A 23,901-nucleotide genomic window follows, 5' to 3' on the forward strand; every position below is an offset into this window, starting at 1 on the left:
ACTTATGCAAAACCTATGCAAAAAACTTGGCATCAAAAAGACACGATCATCTCCATATCATCCCCAAGGAGCGGGTCTAGTTGAAAGAGCCAACAGAGTAATCAAGGAACAGTTAGCCAAATACCTTGCTGACAATGGTGGAGAATGGGATGCCCATATATCCCAAGTCCAACTTGCATACAACAGCAGCATCCATTCAAGTACGGGTTTGTCACCGTATTACATCATACATGGTAGAGAAGCAAGGATACCACTGAATGTAACCTTTCCTATTCCTCCTCCGTCATACTCATCACCACAAGAGTATGTGACCAATCTGCAGAGCCGATTGAAGAAAGCATTCACTCATGCTCAACAACAAACATCTCAAGCTCAACAAAGGCAGAAAGATGACTACGATCGTAAACTACGACTGACCAAGTACAGTACTGGAGATCTAGTATGGCTACACGATCCAGTTAATTCCAGAAACAAGCTTGAACCAAACTGGAAAGGCCCCTTCGAAATAATCTCTTCCTCACATGATGGACTAAATTACAAGATATCTGATATTCATGATGAGACGAAGACAAAAGTTGTACACCACAACAGATTGAAAATGTTTCGTTCCAGAAGTTCACTCCAAAGACCACGGTCTTCTACCCAACCGATAACAAGTGAGACTCCATCTCTTCGACCAAATCCAAACCACAGGAATCATTCCGTATAGAATGGTCACTCTCAGAGGAAGAAGCAACATCCCCACATCGTGTGTCTGACCAATCTCTCTTACGTCAGATTCCAGAAAAACCTGACCAACAGCAAAGACCAGGCACATCCTCTCTTCATTCTAACCATGATAAAAACTTCCTTCTTCAGAGGCAAGGTGAATTTGACCTACCATCAAGGTCAAACGAGCCAAGCCGCTTGCAGAGATCAGAGAAGGTCCATCAACAACCAGACCAATCCATACCACATCGAGGGGAAGACAACTTTGACCAACCTTCATGGTCAAATGAGTCTAACCAGCAGCAGAGACCAGTCCAATCCCTACCACGTCAAGGAGAAGATGATTTTGGCCAACCTTCATGGTCAAATGAGTCGGACCAGCAGCAAAGCGAAACTCAATCCACTCAATCCCAGAGGCCGATGCCAGACAACTTTGAGCAACCCTCAAGCTCAAAACATGATGATCCACGACGAGGAACAGAAGAGATTACTCCACAACCGAGACCCACATCATCTGGACCCCAAGCATCGTCCAGAAGAACATCACGCCAGACGGTACCAAACCAAACCAAGGCACACCACATTCCTCCTCCGCCTTTTCGAGCATCATCCCAAATGAGAGTAGATCGACCCGCAACTTCTGAAGTTTCGCAACAGTCGATGGTCTACAAAACGCGTTCAGGACGTAGCGTTTATAAACCTAAGAGATTAGATGCATCCCAAAAAATGACAAAAGTTTGAATATATCATAATCATTGACATGTAGAATTTATGATAAATGTCAACAAATTCAAGAATCAAGACAATGCACAGCTCCGTCTAGGAAATGAATTTATATCTCATTGACAGAGCAGAGAAATATGAATTGATATAAACTCTTGTTGACGACAACAGAGAAATTATGAACTTATTTATAGCAGATGATATTCGATGAAGAAAATCTAGCGACATGGACGTTTTAAGACAAAAATTGAAATTGGAAGCAGGAGAAGTGAAATAGAAATGATTTAAAAAACTGATCTTCATGAACTCAATATGGACACTTACCTGCAGCCAATTGATATGAACTGATAGTCAACGTCTTCATGAGTGATATGGACACTATTATACATATGTTTGTGATACATTACATGTTTATTGAGATTTAACATTTAATATTGATATGTATTTGTTGTAACGTTACTTTCGTGTGAATTAATAATTGATATTTACATTTGATGCACACAAAAAAATCAAATTGGATAATCTTTATTTTGACAAAGAGATTTGATATTTTTTTGTATTGATATGAAAGATGTAATTCCAAAAAGACAAATGCATTTAAAGCCCATGTGTATAGGCTGCTAGAGTACTAAACCGCACGAGGTGATATTTAATTTTCATTTGACGACATGTGAACAATTATGTGATTGCGATATTTCAAATTATATACATATATATTTTAACAGTTTCATTCACATACAAAACTTTGTTTATTTTGATAAAATTGGAACTTGTTAAAGGAGAACTGTCATATGTTTGAGTATATGTTATATAAAATTCTCATGGACTTTGCCTTAATGTTAAAATACAAAATTGAAAAAAAAAAAAAAAAAAAATTTATAATTGATTTAATATTGAAATCCTGTTTTATCATGAAAATCATTTTCCTTTGATAATTTATTTGCCTACTTATTTTGTGTAATGTTTTCAAAATATGACATTTAATGGAAATGATTAAATATATATCATACATGTATGCACATATCTGAGACAGGATTTTAATATTCTTAGAAAAAAGGAAGAAATTGATTGCATGATTATTTTTACTGAAATTTGAAGAAAAAAAAGAAAAAGAATACTATTACGGACAAGTTTGTCATGTAAAAATGTATTTTTGGTTTATGAAACGTCAATGAGAGAAATATACAAACAGGAATAGTTCGAATAGGTCCAGGTATAGAACGAGGATCTTATTTAATTTTATCTTGATAGGATCTAAATTTATCATGAAATGATTTCTTGTGTCCTTCATGACTTGAAGATTCTGATGGAATATTGTCATATGAATGATTTACAGATTTAAAAATCATTTTCTATGTACTTTTATTTCATAGTTTATAAATGACCATGTTTACTTAAAATTTGTTTTTGAGATCCTAAAATGAGGACATTTTATTTGGAGAAAGGAATATTATGTAGGGAACTAGTTTGTACATTATTCAAGTTTATTCAAGTTCATTACCTTAAGCCAGAGTTCACAGAGTTCTTTAACCCCTCTCTCATTTTCAGGACATTGCTCTACTCCAAAAAACCCTAATTTACTCTCCCCTTTTCTTCAGTCTCCATCAGCATTCTTGCCTTTTATCCTCATTTATCTTTGTTATCCCCATCTCCTTTGTTATCCTCATCCATCCTTCATCCCTTGCACCCCACACTTGATCATTCCTTTTGTTACCAAATTCCTTTATCTCTTGGTCCTCTCAGCTATGTAATTACTCCCCTCCTCTCTCTTGGTTGACTGAATCATGAATATTCATGTTGTAAGACTCCTTTAATATGTTTGATTGGTTCGTATTCATGATGATGCGTTACTTCTGTTATTGTCATCTTCCAAGTTAATTTGAATATGTATTAAAATCTAGTACCTTGTGCAAAGAAAGCCTAGAGAGGAAATGAAGAATAAATTATGCCCTGCCAAGCTCAGGCAGTTGAGCACAGACCTTCAAACCAGTAACATCTACCTCTTCATCTGTTTCTTGTTCTGTGTTGGAAGAACCCGCGTATACTAGAGCTAATAAAATATAAAATACAGCTCCTACACAATTATGAATTCATGTAAAAAAAAAAAATCGTAACAAAATTAGTTAAACCACATGTTAGCATCTCCTCCTCCCCTTTAAATACTTTATTATGAATTTCGTTATAAATTGAATTGACTTGTTATAATCCATGTGGATATTATCGATTGCTTTATGTTTGTTTATGTACATGTATATTCATTCTACGTTGCCCTGTATACTGTTCGTCTAAAACAAATAACTTGGGCTTATTGTAATTGGTTCCCTTTTTATCAATAAAAGGTGATTTATTAAAAAAATAAAAACAATTGTCGTGTTTTTTCCAGACTGGTTGTTTAATAATTAATTTGCCTTACATGTATCTAGGAATGTCACTGTACAAGACTGGCATAATAAATCACTATAATGTAGGCAACTTAAATTGCAATCATATAAAGTCATCAGCATTATATCATGATTACAATTTCAGTGTTACATAATCTAGAATTATAAAATACTATTAGTATTGTTTTTAGCACCTTCATTTTCATATCACTAATCATCTTCTTCCTTCTTATAAATTCTAACATCAACATGACCATCTTATTCTTTAAGATGAATTTCTACTTACTCTGGCTGTCCTTCCTTGTCTGGCAAGAGTTTCATAGAAGGAAGGGTGAAACCCTCCAATCAGTCTAACATCCCTTAGTAATGGTGCTGAGCATACCATCACTGCAACCTCATTTGATATTCCTGGTCCGTAGTATCCAGTAACATGCATTGCGATCTGGAAGTAGAGCCATACATGTAATTTACAATTACATTAATTTGATTGCATTACTTGGTATTAGATTGCCCCATTGAATAGTTTAAAATTTTGTATTCTGCAAGAGTATAAATGTAATTAGTATAGTGGTATCTACAATTTGTGTGTGTCGTTAAGGAAGCCTATTTCAGTATGTCTATCCTGTATTCATCTCAATTGAAAAATTAATTTCAAAGACTTTTACTCAAATATAAACATGATCTGTTACATATGAATGACAAATTAACACATAGTTAGAATCAAGTTGATAGTAGGACTATTAGAGATGATAAACTCAGCAGGAAATGCTGTCATGTCTCTCCCTTGTTTCAAAGACTTGATTGTCATTGGTGTCAGAATTATTGTTTTCATTCAAAAAGAAAAATCATACATCATTTTCAATATCAATTTTAAGTTTTAAACAAGCGTAACGCCTCTGGCAGTCTTGCCTGCATTACGCAATTGATAGAGCAGCACTGCTGACTTTGAAAACAGCAAATGAATAATTCCCAGAAGAAAACACTAATATGATAAACTATTATGTCCATTGACTCAAAATGACCTTTGACCATGATCATGTGACCAAAGACATGTGCAAAACGATCATTCATACTTGATTACCAGATGTTTCATGAGCTAAATCCATAAATTTTTTAAGTTATGATGCCAATTCAACACATACTCCAAACACGGCAAGAGGTCATTAACCTTTAAATGACGTTTAATCTTGGCCATGTTCCTGAAATGCCCACAGGGTATTCAGGGATACATTGCTGCTCTTATGTCCAAGTTTCATGAACTAGATCCAAAAACTTTTAACATTCCTCCAAAAAAAAACCAACATGGCCAAAGTATGTTGACCCTATGTGACTTTTGACCTTAATCATGTGACCTGAAACTCAGACAAGATCTTCAGGTTTATACTACATGTATTACCCTTATGTCTAAGTTTTATGAACTAGGTCCATATACTATTAATAGGTTCATTATTGCGGATTGAAATAATTGCTAGAGGGTATTCATTTGTCTCGCAATCTACTATGGTCAACAAGGAAATTCGTGATCACTCTCGCAAAAAGTGTTCACTAGCTTACAAATTCACGAGCTTTCGAGTGCCGCTGCAACTCTTTATCAAGTGACGAAAATTAACTGATAACGTACTCTATTTATACTAATCTCCAAGACCGTACGCACGAACGCGAGAACAATAGGTGGGCATTGATCCGTTGCGTCGGTGTGCGGTGCGGCCGGTAATCCGTATATGCAAATAAGCCGGGGGTATATGCAAATACGCCGTGGGTCGGCAATATGCAAATTAGTTTGCTCGCTAGTTTCCCGTGGACGGGGGTTGACTAGCTGAGCGGTCCCTCGTTCGGGGCCGGGAACGATCGGGTCGGCAAGCACTGCCAGGTAAGGGGGTATTGTGCTGTCGGATGGTTCGCATCCGGAAATCGGGGATGTCGATCCCGCTGTCTCTGTTGAAGTTGTTAGGACAAAGACGTATACTAATTGCCCTTACCTGGCAGTGCACGCCGACCCGATCGTTCCCGGCCCCGAACGAGGGACCGCTCAGCTAGTCAACCCCCGTCCACGGGAAACTAGCGAGCAAACTAATTTGCATATTGCCGACCCCTGGCTTATTTGCATAGTCAGGTCTGTTTCATTCTAACTAAGGCCAGATTATGAGCCAAGGACGATGTTTGGAAGGGCAAAAACAGTACTTTACAGTAACAATTCATTTTAAGTTTGATAAGGGGATATGCACAATGATAGAGACAACAAGTCAGGTCTGTTTCATGCTCAATTCTAACTATATCGCATTCTTGACGTCATTCCTATTTATTAACTTAATGAGCTAAAAATAATTCACCGGACCTTTTTGAATTAAAAAAGAAGAACATTTCCACAAGTAATGCAAAGTATGATACACTCGTGGTTTGCCCTTCACTGTTCAGCTTATTGTACTTGCATGTATCCATCATTCATATTTTCTATCAAGTCGATGCACTGATCCCCTATCAAAAATGAAAAAAAAATCATTTTTGGTTGTTTTATACCCTTCTGATCATGATCATGTTAAATAATGAGTCCTGATAGATCACAGAAATATCCCTGCTCAGATCCTGGATGGTAAAATGAGTGTTTTCATGCTAATGCAGAAATACAGCAGTCTTGAAAACTTGGAATGGGCTGAAATGCACCACTGTTTACAGGGTGTGTAACAAACTGCTGAAGCGAGACCAATGAAATTTTCATAGAAGTTAGGTTATGAAATAAACTTTCTACTCCTCTACAATTGATGGAGAATACTACCACATTTTAAAATTAATTTAGCCCTTTGTCAGAGTGACATTTTTGGGGAGATGCGCTGTATAGTTATATTTTTCCTATTTTTGTCTTGCCTGCATAGCAGAGGGAGACTATAGCCATATACAGTACATGTAGGCGCCGCTTTTCCGACGGCGGCGTCGTCAACATTGAAATATTAACCAAGGTTAAGTATTTGAAATATCATCATAACTTAGAAAGTATATGGACCTAGTTCATGAAACTTCCACATAAGGGTAATCAAGTATTTATGAATATATTGCCTAAGTTTCTGGTCACCTGACCAAGGTCAAAGGTCATTTAGGGAATCAACATCAAAATCTTATCCAAGGTTAAGTTTTTGATATGTTGTCATAACTTTGAAAGTATATGGACCTAGTTCATAAAACTTAGACATACATGTAAGGGTAATACATGTAGTATAAACCTGAAGATCCTGTCTGAGTTTCAGGTCACATGATTAAGGTCAAAAGTCACATAGGGTCAACATACTTTGGCCATGTTGGTTTTTTTTTGAGGAATTGTCATCATAATGTTAAAAGTTTTTGGATCTAGTTCATGAAACTTGGACATAAGAGCAGCAATGTATCCCTTGAAAGTAGTCCTGAAAAGGACTGTAAACCAGGAAAGATTGATGAGTTGAGAACAGCTTGAGTAGTAGAGCTAATGAGGAGATGCTGGCTTGAGTCGGCGAGTAGAGATGATGAGTAGTAGAGAGACTCAACGTTTCAGACAGGTTGACTGTCCGTCTTCACTCCTATTGAACTCACCCGGTATAATAATTATCATAATATGCATGCATAAGATGGACAATGTTTCAGTACAATTCAAGATTCCAACATCTTCATACATGTATGTCCTACTGATATTTTACTCAGTAAATGAAAAACAAACTGAAAGATGGATGTTTGAATGGTTTAAGGTTTTTGTCTTAATGTATAAATCCGTGTCAAGACTATTAAGATCTGTCTGATGAGTTTCAGCTATACTCCTGAAGGTGTGCTAATGTATTGAAAAAAAAGTAGATACATGGATATCACGGTGCTTTTCCTTTCTAAACTTAAATACTGCATAAAATCCAACTTACCGCCTTTGAATATATCCCAGAGGATGCATAACCAGCTATAGTGTGTGTGTCTTCAACACGGATGGACAGAGATGATACTGAATTCCGAAGCATGGCGTTGGTATCTTCATCTTGATCCTCAAAGGTTACATCAACCAAGAAGTTCATCTCCTTCTCCAGTGAACGATTGCTTTTGATTTGGGTGTACTGTTGTAACAAACATTTTGTGGTATACTTAGCAATATTTTTGTCCTGAGACACAGTGAAGTACAGGAGATACCTAAACTCTTCCTTCCTAGGGATCACTACTTCCTCAATCAGCCTGTTAAATTCAGTGCGATCTGAATCAAAGAGAGAAGCAAGATAGACTGCCGCCATGTACTCCTGGAATAGTTTATGTGGAAATAAGAATGTTGACTGCAGGAACGGTCTGCTCTTATCGTGAATTGAGAGCTTATTCTTCCGTGACAACACCCCTACTTTGTAGGCTTTTTCCACAGAGTCTGAGTACTGTTCAAGATCTTCTTCATTGAAAATAAGGTTATTTGATTGTAGTCCAGTAAAAGCAACCTTGGCAATTGGTTCCAAGAGTTTCTCAATTTCAGAGCGATAGGTATTGAATAATGGGCTACTTAAATCTTGGATCTCTTTCTGGACATAATGCACCTTTAGGAATTCAAACACTTCACAGAATATTTCAGAAAATGTTTGGAAAGCCTTCAACTCTTCTTTCTTGTTGTTATCAAGTTCTATCCACATGTGACAGAGCATAGATATGTAGATAGGATATGGTGCCATATTCTCTGATATGATATCATTGTTTTCAAACAATTGGATGAATTCATCTGCTGTAGCCTTAGTGTCATTGAAGTAATTGCGAATGTAAATCTTTGCATTCTCTCTGCTAAAGCCTTTCACATGGATAAATGTGTATCGATTTCTTAAAATGCTGCTCCCCCTTATTTGATTGGCCTTCCATGGACGGCTTGTCACCATTACAGGGCAAGTACAAAGTTCATCTGAGCGAAGAATATCTTCAACTGTGATATCACCTCTCTCCAAAGAACTTACATTGGGTTGGGTGTTAGTACTTTGGTGCATAGATGCACTTGCTGGACTTGTTTCTGATCCTACTGTGGTTTGATCAGCAGATCTTGATGTACCTGAAGGAAAATGCTGCTTTACCCGTGGTTGTTTGCTCTCCTCTAATCTTGATTTGTTTCTGTTTGTGCCTTGATCAAAACATTGCTCTCTCTTATTGCTCATTTGGGATTCTGATTTCCCATCAGTTTGATCATTAGACTCTGACTGAGCACCTTCTGAACATTCCTTGGTTTCAGAGTGCTGTACAACCTTGCCACTAAACTCATCTAATCCATCACAGGCAATGAATACCTTTTCTGGATTTGAACGGATGTACTCGGTGATCTGACAGGCTTTTGCTGGGTTGTCCTTTGAGAGATATGACTTAACAATCTGACCAATTGTGTATCGCTTGGCTTCACGCAGAGGGATAATGAGTACCCACACAAACTTTGACAGATCTGGACTATCGTTTATCCAGTCCCATGCAATCTTAGCCAAGAATGTGGTCTTTCCGGCCCCTGCCTCTCCTTGGACCATAATCCGTTTGGGGAAGATGCCATTGACTTTGAGATTAAAGAGATTTTTGTACTCAAGAATAATCCTTTCCTTTCGTTTTTCTTCTTCCAAGATAGGGCTTGTGTACATATCTTTGAATGGCACAACAGAATCAGGATCTAGTGGATCAGCTCTTATCATACAGAAATCAGTCCTGTACTTGAATTGGAGCTCATCTTTACATCTCTTAATCAGGTCAGGGGTAAGTGGTTTGGTCTCTGATACTGGAATTGTCACAGGTGCACCTAGGAAAAAAATATCACATCCTTAAACTTCAAAGTCACATGAAACAATTATAGACATATTTCTGTAAGCACAAGCTTCTTTTGTCCTAAATGAATTTCAATCTCTTAAACTTTTCAATAGAAAATGTACACTGTATGCTTCAAAGCATAAATTGAAGTTCATGGAAATTCAGCGACAATCATCACCCTTTTTTAATTTGGTGCTGATATCGCAAAACAACACATTAACATGAGCCTGTAAACAATACATGTAATTCAGTTTCTTGTCAAAATCACGAAGTGACCTCAGGAAATTTTAAGCAGTGTTTTCTCTTTAGCATTTTCATACCTATTTTTATTGAGATTTGACCCAAAACAAGACTGTGCCTCCCGAAAGTATTATTTGAATGGCTGTGGCCCTAAATATAGGCAATACAAGAGCGTGTCTGAGTGCATTTAAGTAATTAATTTACTATTTTTTTACAAATTTGGGTGATTTTTTAGTTAATGTGCCTTATGCATACTTTTGTATACAAGTAATTCAATAAAATCAATGCCATATTTGATCTTTTGAGGAAAATTGTACACTTTTTATCAACTTATGTCATTTATTGGGCCAACAAGTCGTGTGACCTCGAAACTGAAACAGCTCATTGTTGTAGAGCATAGTTGTAAATGAGAGCCCGTCAAATGTGATCCATAACAACTCAAGCTTCACCCCGGTAAAATCGGAGCCCATCCCACCCCCCCCCACCCCCTTAGCATAAAAAGTGTAGCTGTGAGAGATCACCAGAGGTCCATTTCACTGATAGACATGTACAAGTACATGTATACATTATGTATTTCTTTGTTTTTTGGCTTTTGGTTTTCTTGTGTGTGTGTTTTTTTTTAAATCGTAGGTGTCACTATTTCAGTCATAAATTTAAAAAAAAATTCATGGTCAATTTATGTTTATTTGTATAATGAATGCATTTTCAATCGGGCGCGGTCCCATGGGTCAAAAATCTGCTTTCTGGGCAGCACCAATTCAATTTAGGAAAGATTTTGATGAGGTATCAAAATGTTCAAGCAAACTGAAACATCACCATTTATAGCCTACATGTTCCTCTATAAAGAAGCAAGTATTATTGTCAATATTTGATTAATTAAATAAATAAATGTGAACCCGGTCAAGAAGGTCAATGAAATAGTGCCACTAGTTGAAAGGTACTTATTATTTTGTTTTAGGAATAACTAATTTAACTGATTTATTGAAGGCAGCAATCTTAGCTTCCTTCTTACCCTTACCTGTTGACTCTGTCAATAGATTTCCAGTAATCAGTTTCTGAGACAGACACACTAGACCACTCTTTTGTAAAGCCTCTGCAAGATGAGCCCTGATGTTTGTGTCTGGAAGCTGTTTATCCCTCCATGTTGTGAAAGCTGTCATCAAAGCATCGCAGTTATCTCGGGTACGCTCCTTGATGTTATCAAGGGTTACAATGGGGATATTGAGGTTAATGCCAACTTTCTTGTAGTAACTTGGTCCGATCTCTGTTGACAACATCGAAAGTTCTCTCTCACTGATGGTACTGTAGAAGAAATGAGAAATATCAAGTGCTAATATTATTGTGATGCATTATTGAGTACCAATTATCAAAATCAAATCACATCTTCCCTATACTATAAATTTGGAGGTACGCAATTACTGTACATCATGCAAAGCCTTGTCTTATTTACAAATCTTAAATGTAATGTACAAACCCAGTAGAATACACATGTACATGTATTATATTCTACCTAAACTAAAATACTGTACAATCATCTCGAGTATTCAAGTGTGACGTCAGTTGCCATGGTGTCATGGCGGGCTGGTTCTGATCAAAGTCACACCTAGCGATCATCTGTATTTGTAAATGACTTTGGCTCATCTGAAAAATAGGTTGCAAGCGATCATTTTGATAGCAGCCATTTTCTCCTATGAGAAACACACGCTTTCATTTGGCGGGTTCATTTGTTTAGAACCAGGCCGCCATGATACCATGGCAACTGACCTCATCACTTTGGTACTCTTAGTATAGTCTTGTTTATAACAATGTAAGAGTATGATATATCATGATCTAGATTTCTTATTTTGATGTTTGTCCAAATTTTCTTGCATACGAAGAAACACAGATTTTTAAAGCTCTGGTCACATCCCCCATGTGTACACCAAGTCAAGTATTGATTTTTTTACATACTGTGGTAATGCTGACATGTCTGCTGCTCCTGTTGAAGTCGATGCTCTTGAAGTTGTTGCAGTTGTTTGTGTGACATCTTTATCATATAAAATAAAGAAATACAAGACATAAAGATGGTAATTTATTTATCAAATAATGACAAAAGAAAAGCTTACATGTATTCTCAATTCCATGACTTAACTTAAATGGGAAGACCACCCCATACAAAAGTTGAAAAAGGGAAAAAGGACTGAGCAACACTGAGGAAATTTTATTGAAATCGTATGTAAAATAAGAAATATGAAATTTGAAAATTTGATTTGATTTCAAGTGCCATTTACTTAATTCTTTTGTCATCCAATCAAGCAGATCCTTTATTGTCAAATCAAGAAAATTTGAAAACTTCTAATTCATGAAAGTTTAGAGTGAGTAACATCAACTCTCTTCATAACAGTATCGTAACAGTGAGTTTTTAACCCTATCCAGGCCGCGAAATTATTTTCCCCACCGCAGTTCTGGAACAAAACATGAATAGTCATGACGTGCATCTTTGAAATAATGTTATGTAGTATGTATTTAACTTCCTGTTATCCTTTCAGTCATTCACCCTCACTTGTTTACAAACTCCCCCAATGTCATCTAAGAATCCCCAAACCCCCAAGACCATTTAACTCCTAATCCTTGACCATAAAAAGACCAACCCTCAGTGACGTCAGCTAACTTCACGGAAGAAGTATGACTCACACTCCCAGCCCCATCACTTGCACAAAGCATCACCACACCCCTTATACCAGAGAAAGTTTGATAGACAGTTACCTGTAGACCAATCAGATTGAGTTTAGATCACTCCCACCTTAAATTGTTACACCCCCAAAACTAATGATATAAATAAGACTTCTTAATTATTAGAATATACAAGAGAGAATACCAACGATAGAATACGAGACCCACACTAATCCTGACTGACTGACTTCAAGACTTAGATGTCCATCCAGTATTAATTTCACTTCACTTCAAATCTCAATCTGATACTTCTAAATTATATTATATTCATCGTCTCCTAATATGTCCGAATCTTCATGTACTTCGAACTGTAAACGGTAGCTGAAGTTTGATGATTAAATATCTAGTGATTTGAACTGTATAACTTTCTTCAAGTTTCTTCATTACGCTTCCCTCTATAATCACCGATCCCATCCCAACACAACAATAAGAGTACGCATGCGCGTGGACTCTATGTATATATCTAGATCCAATTCTTAAACACTTATCAAACTAGCTGCCATTAATGACAAGACGAAATGCAAGTCTACGGCTAGCCTAGGCTAGCTCATTAATATACCTCAAATCTGGACCTGTCTAATGCCTAATACTAGTACTAGTAGCCGACTAATGCCATGGTTAACTTCGAACTGGTTAATGCCAAACTTTACGTTTAATTGGGTTAGACCAATTAAAATACTTTTGATTCTTTGGATGTATACTTTAATAGCAATTTGAATGAAATAAAATACTATACAATTTTGTAGATTATGTCCAAGACAACCTGCGTGTCAATTTTCGGAGCAATTATCTTTCAGATCTCAAGGGGGGGGGAGCCTGGGAGGCCACGCCCCCCCCCCCCCTATGAACTCCCAAAATATCCTGGCCTAGATACGGTTAATAAATTATTTGTTAAAAATCAGCACAATTTCAAAGATCATTAGGGAGGCAGCGTAATGTAGCTCAGTCAGTTAGAGCGCATGTTTCGGATAAGATCGTAGATTCTCAAGGGGGGGCCCCTAGGAGGTCTCTAGTTCTCAACATTACGCATGTTTGAATATCTTCTATACATTCAAGTCAACTTTTTTGTGGAGGACTTGAACATTATAAATCCTACCGCATAATTTTAATATACTACTGGAAATCCTTTTAAATGTACTATATACTCAAAAAGGCATTTTATTCACATGTGTAAGCCAACTCATTCTCATACTAATAGGGACAGTGATTTTCCGCGATCGCGGAAAACGGACGGAATTCACGGAAAGGGCCTTTTGAAACGGAAAGTGGCATTTCAAACGGAAAATCACGGAAAACGTATTTCCACTCAAAATACACAGAATAGCAACATAAATTACTCCACAATCACAACAAAATGAGAATGTTAAATGGCCACAAAATCCCAGAAAACATGATCTCTCTTCGCTACAATCATGACAATTCACACATCGTGACTGCACTCGACATCAGCACACCCGATTGTACCCCGGCCCGCGCCCGTATACCCGGCCAGCCGGCCGGCCGGGTTACGTTGGGCTTCGCACTTATCGTTCCAACTACACGGTCGTTTGTTGCTGCCCTCTACGTTTGAATATGTAACAGCACGATATCGTGGTCTTCAAATCCAAGATGGCGGATTGGCAAAAGCCGTTGACTGATGATAACGATGTCAAAAACCCCCCAAACTATCAATGAAATATCATTTCACTGTGAAATAATGCTAATAATATGAAAGGTGAGGATGTATGCATGCTAAATGTCTTTGTAAAAATATTATATACACCCGCATAGATCCGATTAGAAAGGATTCTATCGTGTTGTTGTTACAATAGCAGATACAATTTTGACCAGCGCGAGTACTGTTCGTGTGATTTTGCTATTAAATGTGGAAACGGAATTGTCACTTTTCCGTGTGTACAAAGTCTATGGGGAAACGGAATTTCCGTTTTCTGACATGCTGAAACGGAATTTGAGATTTTCTGAAACGGAAAAGGCAATTTTTTGAAACGGAAAATCACTGTCCCTATACTAATCCCAGACAGGTAAATAGTTTTCATTTTATAGAACAAATGTAATTTACCAATGTATCATGTTGTCTATTGGATATCATTATCTTACCTGTTGTTTTCTGGATTAGATTCCCAGCTAGAAGTTCTTTGGACAATCCCCCTAAGTCACTCTTTTCTAATCCTTCTGCAAGAAGAGCTCTGATGTCTTCATCTGGATGCTGTCCATCTCTCCACCGTGTGAACATTGTCATCAATGCATCCTTGTAATCCAATGAATGTTGGACAATGATATGATCAAGTTCAGCAGATGAGATTCCCAAATGTATCCCTAAATCTGAATAGTACCTCGGTGGGATGAGCTGGGCCAATCTCAAAAATTCTTCTTCGGTGACGGAACTGAAAAAAAAATATGTTACAAGAGACGAATGACAGACAGACAACATGCAGACTCCATTCGTATCCCTTTATAGTTTTACCTTCACCTCTAGTCGATGAGACAAAAAAAAAAAAAACGGCCCATTAAATCCACACTCCATGTTTGTCACCAGAACAATACATTCATGTAAATATAGTCAACAATAAAAACAATTACTGGCGTTCACTACGACATAATAATAATGGTATATTTACCCAGGGTAGCCACTTCAGTTCTGAAAACTGTTCTCCCAGCGGCCACTTATTATTACCCGGCTGAGCTAGGCTACCTATTATTACCCGGCTGAGCTAGGCTACCTATTTAGGTGCACACAGCTTTTTGAGGAATTAATTCCTGCATGTACCCATTTACCTCACCTGGGTCGAGTGCTGAAGGAAATTACGCCATGGCTGGGATTTGAACCCATGACCCTCTGTTTCAAAGTCTGAAGACTAATCCACTGGGCCGTGATGCTCCAAGTAAGAGAAATAATGTATTTTTTAAGACTATGATAATAAAACTGTACTTTCCTTTGCCAGAATATGGCATTTACAATGCTAGTACCACATGTAGACCTTAATGTTCATAAGGTTCCATGACGTTGTCTCTGGTGAAAATTGTTCAGGGTTTGGGATTCATTTTGGGATTCATAAAGAGTTTTTTTTTTTCTTTCTCTTCAATTTGAATCTTTTTGGGTTTTGATTTGAAAGTAGGTCCAGAGTTCGGTCGGTCCCTGACCACGGTCCATCTGGTATGTTAAACCTGGATCCATGCAGTATGGAATTAATGGGTATTATTATAATATTAAATTATAGTGTAAGAATATGGTGATGTGCCTTCTTCTTACGCTCTAACTCTCTGCGTTCTTTTTTACCTCAACTCATACTTACCTTCTATCTTTCTTTTCCATTTCCATTCTCATTCAATAGGTCTACCCACACAAATTCTGGAAGAAATAAGAGGAGAGTGTATTAAAATACTTGTGCTGTTATGTATATTACACAAGACCGAGCAGTAGACCTACAGACACATTTTTGCTAACACGAATTACATACTAACTTAAAAATAATCAACACTACTGTAGATATTTCCTTAAATCATTAAGAATTCAGAAGAATTTTTTAATGAGTAATTTAAATTGATTCAAGGTAGATGTGTTTTTTATTATTCTGTTCAGAGAATTCCAGAATTTGGCTCAGGACTGTGAAAAATATAGTTTTGCTCGAAATTACTATTGTGATAGTCATTTGACTGTCTGGTATTATATGAATGCAAGGTATTATTTCTCATAAATTTCTTTTGTAGGACATTAGGTACACTATTTCTATCTAGCTGATAAATGAATTGGAATAACTGTAAACGGTCGAAATCAATGACTTTAAGGATACGTTTCTGACGAAACAGAATCCATATATCTAAAGGGCACATTACATATTATCATTAGTACTTTTTTCGGAAGTAGAAATACTTTGTTGAGTCTCGTTTGATAGGCATTTCCCCATGCAAGAATCTGATAATTAAGATAAGGTAAAATTAATGCACAATACAACATGGATATAGCGCCTGTGCTGGAAGAACCTTTTTAAGTTTCTTGATGACACCAATATTTCTTGCAACAGTTTTACAAACATTGTTGATATGAAAAAGATTTAAAAACAATTTGAATGTTTTGATCTGGATTTGTCATTAAAACTAATGAACTTTTAACTTAAAAATTCTTCATACATGCAGTAAGCCACCAACAAGATTCTGAATCCCGTAATTGCCATCTAGATCTATCTCCTCAGGGCCAGGGGGGTATTCAAAAGTGAAAAAACTGTCCCTATACACGGACAATCTTAGTTTCTCAAGACATGACTTGTCCTGGTTTATGGCTTGTTTTCTGGAACAATCACCATTTTTGGAACAGCGCTTCTATCTGTTACTTAGTAACGTTACTCCTGATAAATACGATTTGAGAAAAATTGGTAACGTGGCCGTTGACCCTCAGCCTCGTGGGAAGACCCCCTAAGGGGCAACTCACAAATTGGTTTATCGACTGCATCGCCGTCGATAGAATAGTCGATCCAAATCGATGTAAGCTTTATAGATTAGGCGATATAAAGTCGATGCCGTATTCTTGAGAGTATCGACTCAGTATCGCCCTAAATACATTTTGTGAATGAGGAGAGTTGAATGCAGTGATTGATTTGTTTTGTGGATAAGGTATAGAATTAATCACCGCTATGGTTATGTTTACTCAAAGGATATGGACAGTATTGTAAAAAAAAAATGAATTCAAAGGGGCTTGAACGTGTGTAGTTATACATGTATATACAATCAGTGTATTCGGGTTGTGCATGCATCCAAGTACTGTAGCATATTAATTTTTGTGTGCAAAGCAGAATATGCTATAGTAAAGCATTAATTCAGATATGAAAATTAGTTTTAGAAAACACACTGAAACTTTTAGGGATAAATTATGTTGATTTGAATTTAATTCAAATCGTGATTTAAATCACCATGTTTTTTATTAGTAAAACATTTATTTAAATTACTTCCAATGAAACATGCATGTACAAATGATTGCCAACGTTTTTATTTGTTAATTTTTTTCTATTCAAAATGATATCATCAAAAAAGGGATAAAACTTCATACCTACAAAGAACAATTAATAATAAATCAAGTCATTAAAAGATTAATCTTGCAAAACCAAATATGTACAGGTTTCCTATTAGCAGGTTACATGTACATCTAGACCCCTATACTCCATTTTTATAAGTGGACGTAAACAATTTTCCCTGTGATTTTTTTCTTTGCCAGTAGAAGAACAAAGTTCTTGTCTAAAATCAGATTGTGTTATGAGGATAGTTTATAAGAAAATATAAGAGAAAGTAAAGGGTTATTGGCAATTCTATTTAGACTGTTAGATCATTTACATAAACTTGTTTGGCTGTTTCAAATGGAAGATGAATATTTTGTCATTAGATCTTACATTTAATTGTTATTCCTTCCTGTTATAATACAACTGATGCTTTCAACAAAGAAAAGAATTATCAATGCAGTTAAAAGTCTCAATAATTTAATTGTTGTCTAAAATACCTCTTATAAAATTATTTTAATTCACTGTTGGCTCACTTCATTCTCAATTGCAGTGCTACCAATAAAACATATGAAATTTTGCATCTGCATAATATATGGAGAGAGCTCTCTAAATAAAATTTTCAAACTGAAAACAGAAATATAGTAAAAATAGGTCATTAAGTAGCAATCAGTATCAGTCATAAGCTGTGTCAGATTGAAAAAAAAAACTATGCCACAGCTTTTATCCTTTGAGTAGAAAGTGATCAAACTCTGTGCATGTACGTTTGTGCTTTTTGAAATATGTATCACACATCTTTTTTGTGGAAATAAACTGTTAAATTGAAAAACAAAATCAGAACAATTCTACACCCTAAATTATGTTGATTGTATGTTGCTCTCCAATTACAAACAATTTGTTCATCTATCCATATGGCATTGACAATGGCACTTCAGAACAAAAATTATGTACATATTTAAAGGGGAATCCAACCCATATAAAAACTTGTTTTTATAAGGAAAAGAAAAATCAGACAAGCTGATAGGTGAAAGTTTGATTGATTGATTGATTGATTGATTGATTTTTATTCGTCAAGAATATCACAGGAGGTTACAATGAAATTGAGGAAATACCTTGACAGGATAGCCCATGAAAGCCGAAAGGCTTATTTCCAATGGGGTCCTATAGTTAGTATAAAACATTAACATATTGTAACAAAAAATATAAACTACGACAAGTACTGGAATATTGGGGGAAAAAAAATAAAATACATACAAACATATCCATCAGTCATATAATTTGCAAACATCTGAAGCAAACAATAATCTTCCTAATATGTAAAACAAGATTATATTTTAACATACCCTAATGTATACATTATCTACAATACTAGAAACCAACTGTACAAAATGTGTTATGTTTGAACAATATTGGACAAACAACAAGAAAGTTATGAATTTTTAAAAGTTGTAAATATTGGTAATCACTATACCCATGGAGACTTCAAATTGGCCGCATATGGGATGTGATAGTGATGTAAGGCAAGGACTACTCTTCCATGTACTCCAATACATAATATGGCTAAAATGTCATTTTTCCCAAAAGTTTTAATATCAAATTATATTTTTCTTTCATGAGGACATAAAACAATATACTACTTGGGTTATATTTAGATTACTGCCCCAGGGGAATGGGTACTTAGGAGAAAACCACAAATCCCTGATAATAAAGTACATGGCCTATGGGAAAGTTGTCCTTGCCCCTTGTCATAATTTACTTACCCAGTTGCCAATTTGAAATCTACAAAGTACTAGTGATCTCAATTTTAAAGCAGCTATAACTTTCTTGTTGGTTGTCCGATTTCTTTCAAACTTTCACCATTCTGTTTAATTTATTTTTCTCCTTCCCAACACAACATTTTATGGCCAAGGCTGGATTCCCCTTTAAGAGTAATAAAACAAAAGAAACCCTATTTTTTTAAGACTGAATCCCAACAGAGGATGGGTTTGTACCAAGGCTTGTTCAGAAATGATAGTTCTAAACGATAATTGTGCTTCATTTGGTAAGGTTTTGGAAAGGTTCAATACTACATGACATGTATGCATGCTCTTGGCAAAGGACACTAAATCATTTCAACAACCATACGTGTAGTGCCCTTTGCCAAAAGTGAGCATTTATTTTTATATATTTCCTAGTAAATGTGCTGAAATGAGTGCATTAATACACAAAATCTGCATTGTCACGGGTAACCCAGAGTTTAACATTTTATTTTTTGGTACATGTACGTCATGTATTAAGTTTAAATACATACACTGTATCAATTTTGTAGCTGTAGAAGGTTTCAGCAAAACTGTTAACAACAACCAAATACATATTCAGGTTCATTGTAAAAGAAATCATTCAAATCAACTTGCAACTTTTTTTTCCCAATTGGTCACAGCTTTGCAAGTCATTGTTTTGAAACAGTCAAAGGGTTCCAACTATGGCTTGAAGAACATAAGATGTTTTTACAAACAATAAATAAATGCATTTTTCTTTAACATATGATCTTCAGTCTTTGGCTTGAAAATAGATTTTTAAAAATGTTATGTTTTGAGAAGGTAAGTCTCGGAGTCATTGCATTCTAAAAAAACCTGATCCTCATTACATGTTAGGAGCTCTCTACACCACATGTTGCAGACACAGCAGAAAATATCAGATCTTTATGACTTTAATATTTTCTAAAATGAATAGATATATAAGAATCATTTTAGTAGTAAAATGTATGATTTTAGAATTGATGTCAATGTAGAGGGTTATAATTTTGGTGTTTGTTCTTTGTTTTACTACATTTTTTTGAAATATATGATGAAATAAATAGAAATAATTTAAATCAAGTAGATCCGATTTAATGATACATAAGAAGAGGTACATTAATACAGAAGAAGACTTTCACATGATAATAATTTGAATGGTTGGATGTTCGCGCTTGCAAGAGATAAGGCCTATATATAGTTATTATTCTCTTGGCCTCTTTCAAGATAATTTACCCATTTTGTCTAATGCAATATGAATGAACTAATCTGCTCTATTTATTTCTTTTATTCTACACAGCACAGGAATAAAAACATAGCTCTAGCCAGAGTGGTATAAACAGATGAGATTTACCTCTCTTTTATTTATTTTTTTTCTTTTTGCGTAATCATTGATTTTCAAATCACACAGTTATTTTAAAGGTCAAGTCCAGCTCAGAAAAATGATGATTTAAATCAATAGAGAAAAATCAGACGAGCACAATGCTGAAAATTTCATCAAAATCGGATGTAAAATAAGAAAGTTATGACATTTCAAAGTTTTGCTTATTTTTAACAAAATAGTTATATGAACGAGCCAGTTACATCCAAATGAGAGAGTCGATGATGCACTCACTCACTATTTCTTTTGTTTTTTGTTTGAATTATACAATATTTCAATTTTTACGAATTTGACGATTAGGACCTCCTTGCCTGAAGCACAAAATGTTGAAATAATGGAATTCCACGTGTTCAGGGAGGAATCAAACTTCATTTCACATGACAATGACAAGAAAATCAAAATATTTCATATAATAAAATACAAAAGAAATAGTGAGTGATGTCATCAGTTCCCCCATTTGCATACCGACCGAGATGTGCATATAACTGTTTTGTGAAATGAAGCGAAACTTTAAAATGTCATAACTTTCTTATTTTACATCCGATTTTGATGAAATTTTCAGTGTTATGCTTGTTGAATTTTTCTCTTTTTATTCAATTCAAGTTTTTGTTGGGGTGGACTTGTCCTTTAATTAACTTTGACTATTTAAAGTTATTTTGATATGGTGATTCTGATTTTAACAACATGTTTTCTATTTTCTTTTTTTTTTAAGTAACACACTGTTGCATAGTGTATAGGCCTATGTGTGGTGTTTGTCATGCAGCAAAAAGCAATATCATTTACAGATCTATTGTCAAAAGAGCTAAATTAATTACCATCTACACTCGCCGACAATAAAAAAATAAATACAGGTATACAGGGAAAATGAAGGGTACTGTAGCATAGACTGACCAGAACTCATTGATACCCAAAAGTGGTAATTTGGATAACAGAATCTACCTCCTCTGACGTATTGTTAGAACTATGATGAGTATAATAAGTATATCTCAAGTTTGCCAGTCGAAATATGAAGAGTGATTGTATGCATGCATTAAGACTGTACTTAGTCAATAGTGATTCTAACAATAAAAACTAGGCAGGACTTTCTTTTTACTCATCTATTCATTCATCTACTAGACTGCAAACAGGAATAAATTGGGGTTAAATACAGAACACAAAAAGCACAGAAAAGAAGTTTATTAGCTATTCATTATTATTCCAATGCATTGCAAAATGGTCAATACCCAAAACCACATGCATAGACTGGAAATAATATATTACATGTACTTTTATTTTGATGTTATCTATTTCACTTCATGCGGATTCATGTGTGAGTGCTAAAATTTTTCATACTCATTTTAATAAAACAGTTGCTTATTGAATTCATTCTTTATATTTTGGTTTCTGCGGCAGTGAATTATATTCATGTAGTTGAACATATAAAATGCAAATATTGTTTTGCATTGACTCAAACAAATGAATGATGATGAATTTATATACATGTATACTCATCCTCTGATTTTGAATATACAGGGTAGCAGTACTACTACTACTCACTCACCGGAGAAGATTACATAATGCGCTATTTGCTTTTAGGATTAGAGAAAATATGCCTGAGGTCAAGGGGGCTCTGGGTAAACAAAGTCTTTGTTGAGGTATCGTCCCTCATCGACTTTCAGATTTGTAAAAATCTGAAAACATCGACTTTCAATACTTGTGAGCCTAAAAATAAGCTTATCGCCTTGGATAGTTTGTATCGTCCGAATTTGTGAGTCACCCCTAAAACAAATGTTGGCAATTACTACATAGCAATTAATGGAAAAAGAACATGTCGATCATCTCACCTGCATCATGACATGCATCTGTACTACTGTAGTATTATCTGATCATTCTTCCCAGTCCCAGTCGTAGGCCAACAACCGACGGTGATTCGTGAACTTGACGAAAGATGTCCAATTCAGAACTCGATTACTCCAGTCATGCCAGTAGCAGTAGATCTTGTTGTTTAAGTTAACGACTGATTCTGAACACTTGATCAACATCTCAGCATTTGAATGTCTCCATGATGATGAAAACAATGACCACCAATGAACTGTCAAAGTTCGGAATAGATGAGGAAGAAGAGTTTGTAGAGCAAGAGTACGCGGCCAATTACCAAAATGGCGGAGAGCGACGCGATGTCGTCACTATCTGCGCTGCGTCTCGGGGAATCCCCGAAAAAACTGTTTCCTAATCGCCATACAGATGGCGCTATTTAAAATCTATCAAGGCCCTATATCGGGCCTTGAAATCTATGGAAGATCAAATCCCATTTTTTTCGGGCATGTTGTAAGTTAGTTAGTTAACTTTTTATCCGGGGGAGGGGGCACTTCCATTCACCAGTGGATACCATGCATGAACATTTGGTTTTAAAAAGCACCCTTAAACATATATTTTCCATGTTCTGAAAATGCACCCCTTAACAAGTATTGGCGTGTGAAACCCTACCCTTGTAACAAGTATTAAAAAAATTATAATAAAAATAAACGGTACCCTTGACAAGCATTCCTTTACGGGTATGGTCCGGGCTGAAAACTTCACCAAAATCAGATAACAAACAACAAAATTATTGAATTTTAGATTTTATCAATATTTTGTGAAAACATTTATATACACACCGCCATGAATATTCATGAGGATGGCTGATGATGTCATATCCCCACTATCTTATTTTATTACATGGAATCTGTTTCATTTTTTCATACATGAAGAGTTTAGTTGCAAAAGGGGTTAGGTCCACTTTGGACCATTCCGATAATGCAATATTGATGTGCTATAAAGTACTACCCTATCATTTGAACATGGAACTGGGTATAAAGAAATATACCTGTCTTCATTTTTTTCCTATATATTTTTTTTTCAAATTATCATTGTGAACCTAGCCCCTTTTGCAAGCAAACTTAAATGAATCCAATCTCTTTTGATTAAAAAAGTGATTTTTCTTTGCCACTTTCATTCACGTTTTCGTTTGAATTTCAAATTTTTTTTGGTATCATCAGAGCGACTAAAAATTTAGAGGTTTAGAGAAAGAAAGCAATAATATTTATGAAAATGGACCTAACCCCATTTTGAAAAATGAGTTCTTCAGAAGAGTTTGGTTGCAAAAGGGATTAGGTCCATTCAAAGAAAATCATTTTTTTTTAGTTTTCCCATATTGCAATATTCTTATGCGAAACTGAAATTTCATGGTACCCTACCATGAGAACATAAAATTTGGTATAAAACAAATCTTC

General features: G+C 35.6%; 1 protein-coding gene across 2 annotated transcripts in view; it reads right to left on the reverse strand.

Moving 5' to 3' along the window:
• Positions 1-2,386: 2,386 nt before the first annotated feature.
• Positions 2,387-23,901, reverse strand: part of LOC135158040 (uncharacterized) — a 38,701-nt gene continuing 17,186 nt past the window's right edge. For both annotated transcript variants that reach the window (XM_064115306.1, XM_064115305.1), the window contains 7 exons: positions 22,474-22,721; positions 15,806-15,861; positions 14,610-14,896; positions 11,751-11,826; positions 10,819-11,102; positions 7,688-9,552; positions 2,387-4,254 (listed from right to left, as the gene is read on the reverse strand). In XM_064115306.1, the coding sequence (XP_063971376.1) occupies positions 4,078-4,254; positions 7,688-9,552; positions 10,819-11,102; positions 11,751-11,826; positions 14,610-14,896; positions 15,806-15,837 (2,721 nt within the window). In that variant the 5' untranslated portion in view covers positions 15,838-15,861; positions 22,474-22,721 and the 3' untranslated portion in view covers positions 2,387-4,077. The remainder of the gene's footprint in view (positions 4,255-7,687; positions 9,553-10,818; positions 11,103-11,750; positions 11,827-14,609; positions 14,897-15,805; positions 15,862-22,473; positions 22,722-23,901) is intronic.

Source organism: Lytechinus pictus, unplaced genomic scaffold, assembly GCF_037042905.1.
Source record: "Lytechinus pictus isolate F3 Inbred unplaced genomic scaffold, Lp3.0 scaffold_26, whole genome shotgun sequence".
Classification (NCBI taxonomy): domain Eukaryota; kingdom Metazoa; phylum Echinodermata; class Echinoidea; order Temnopleuroida; family Toxopneustidae; genus Lytechinus; species Lytechinus pictus.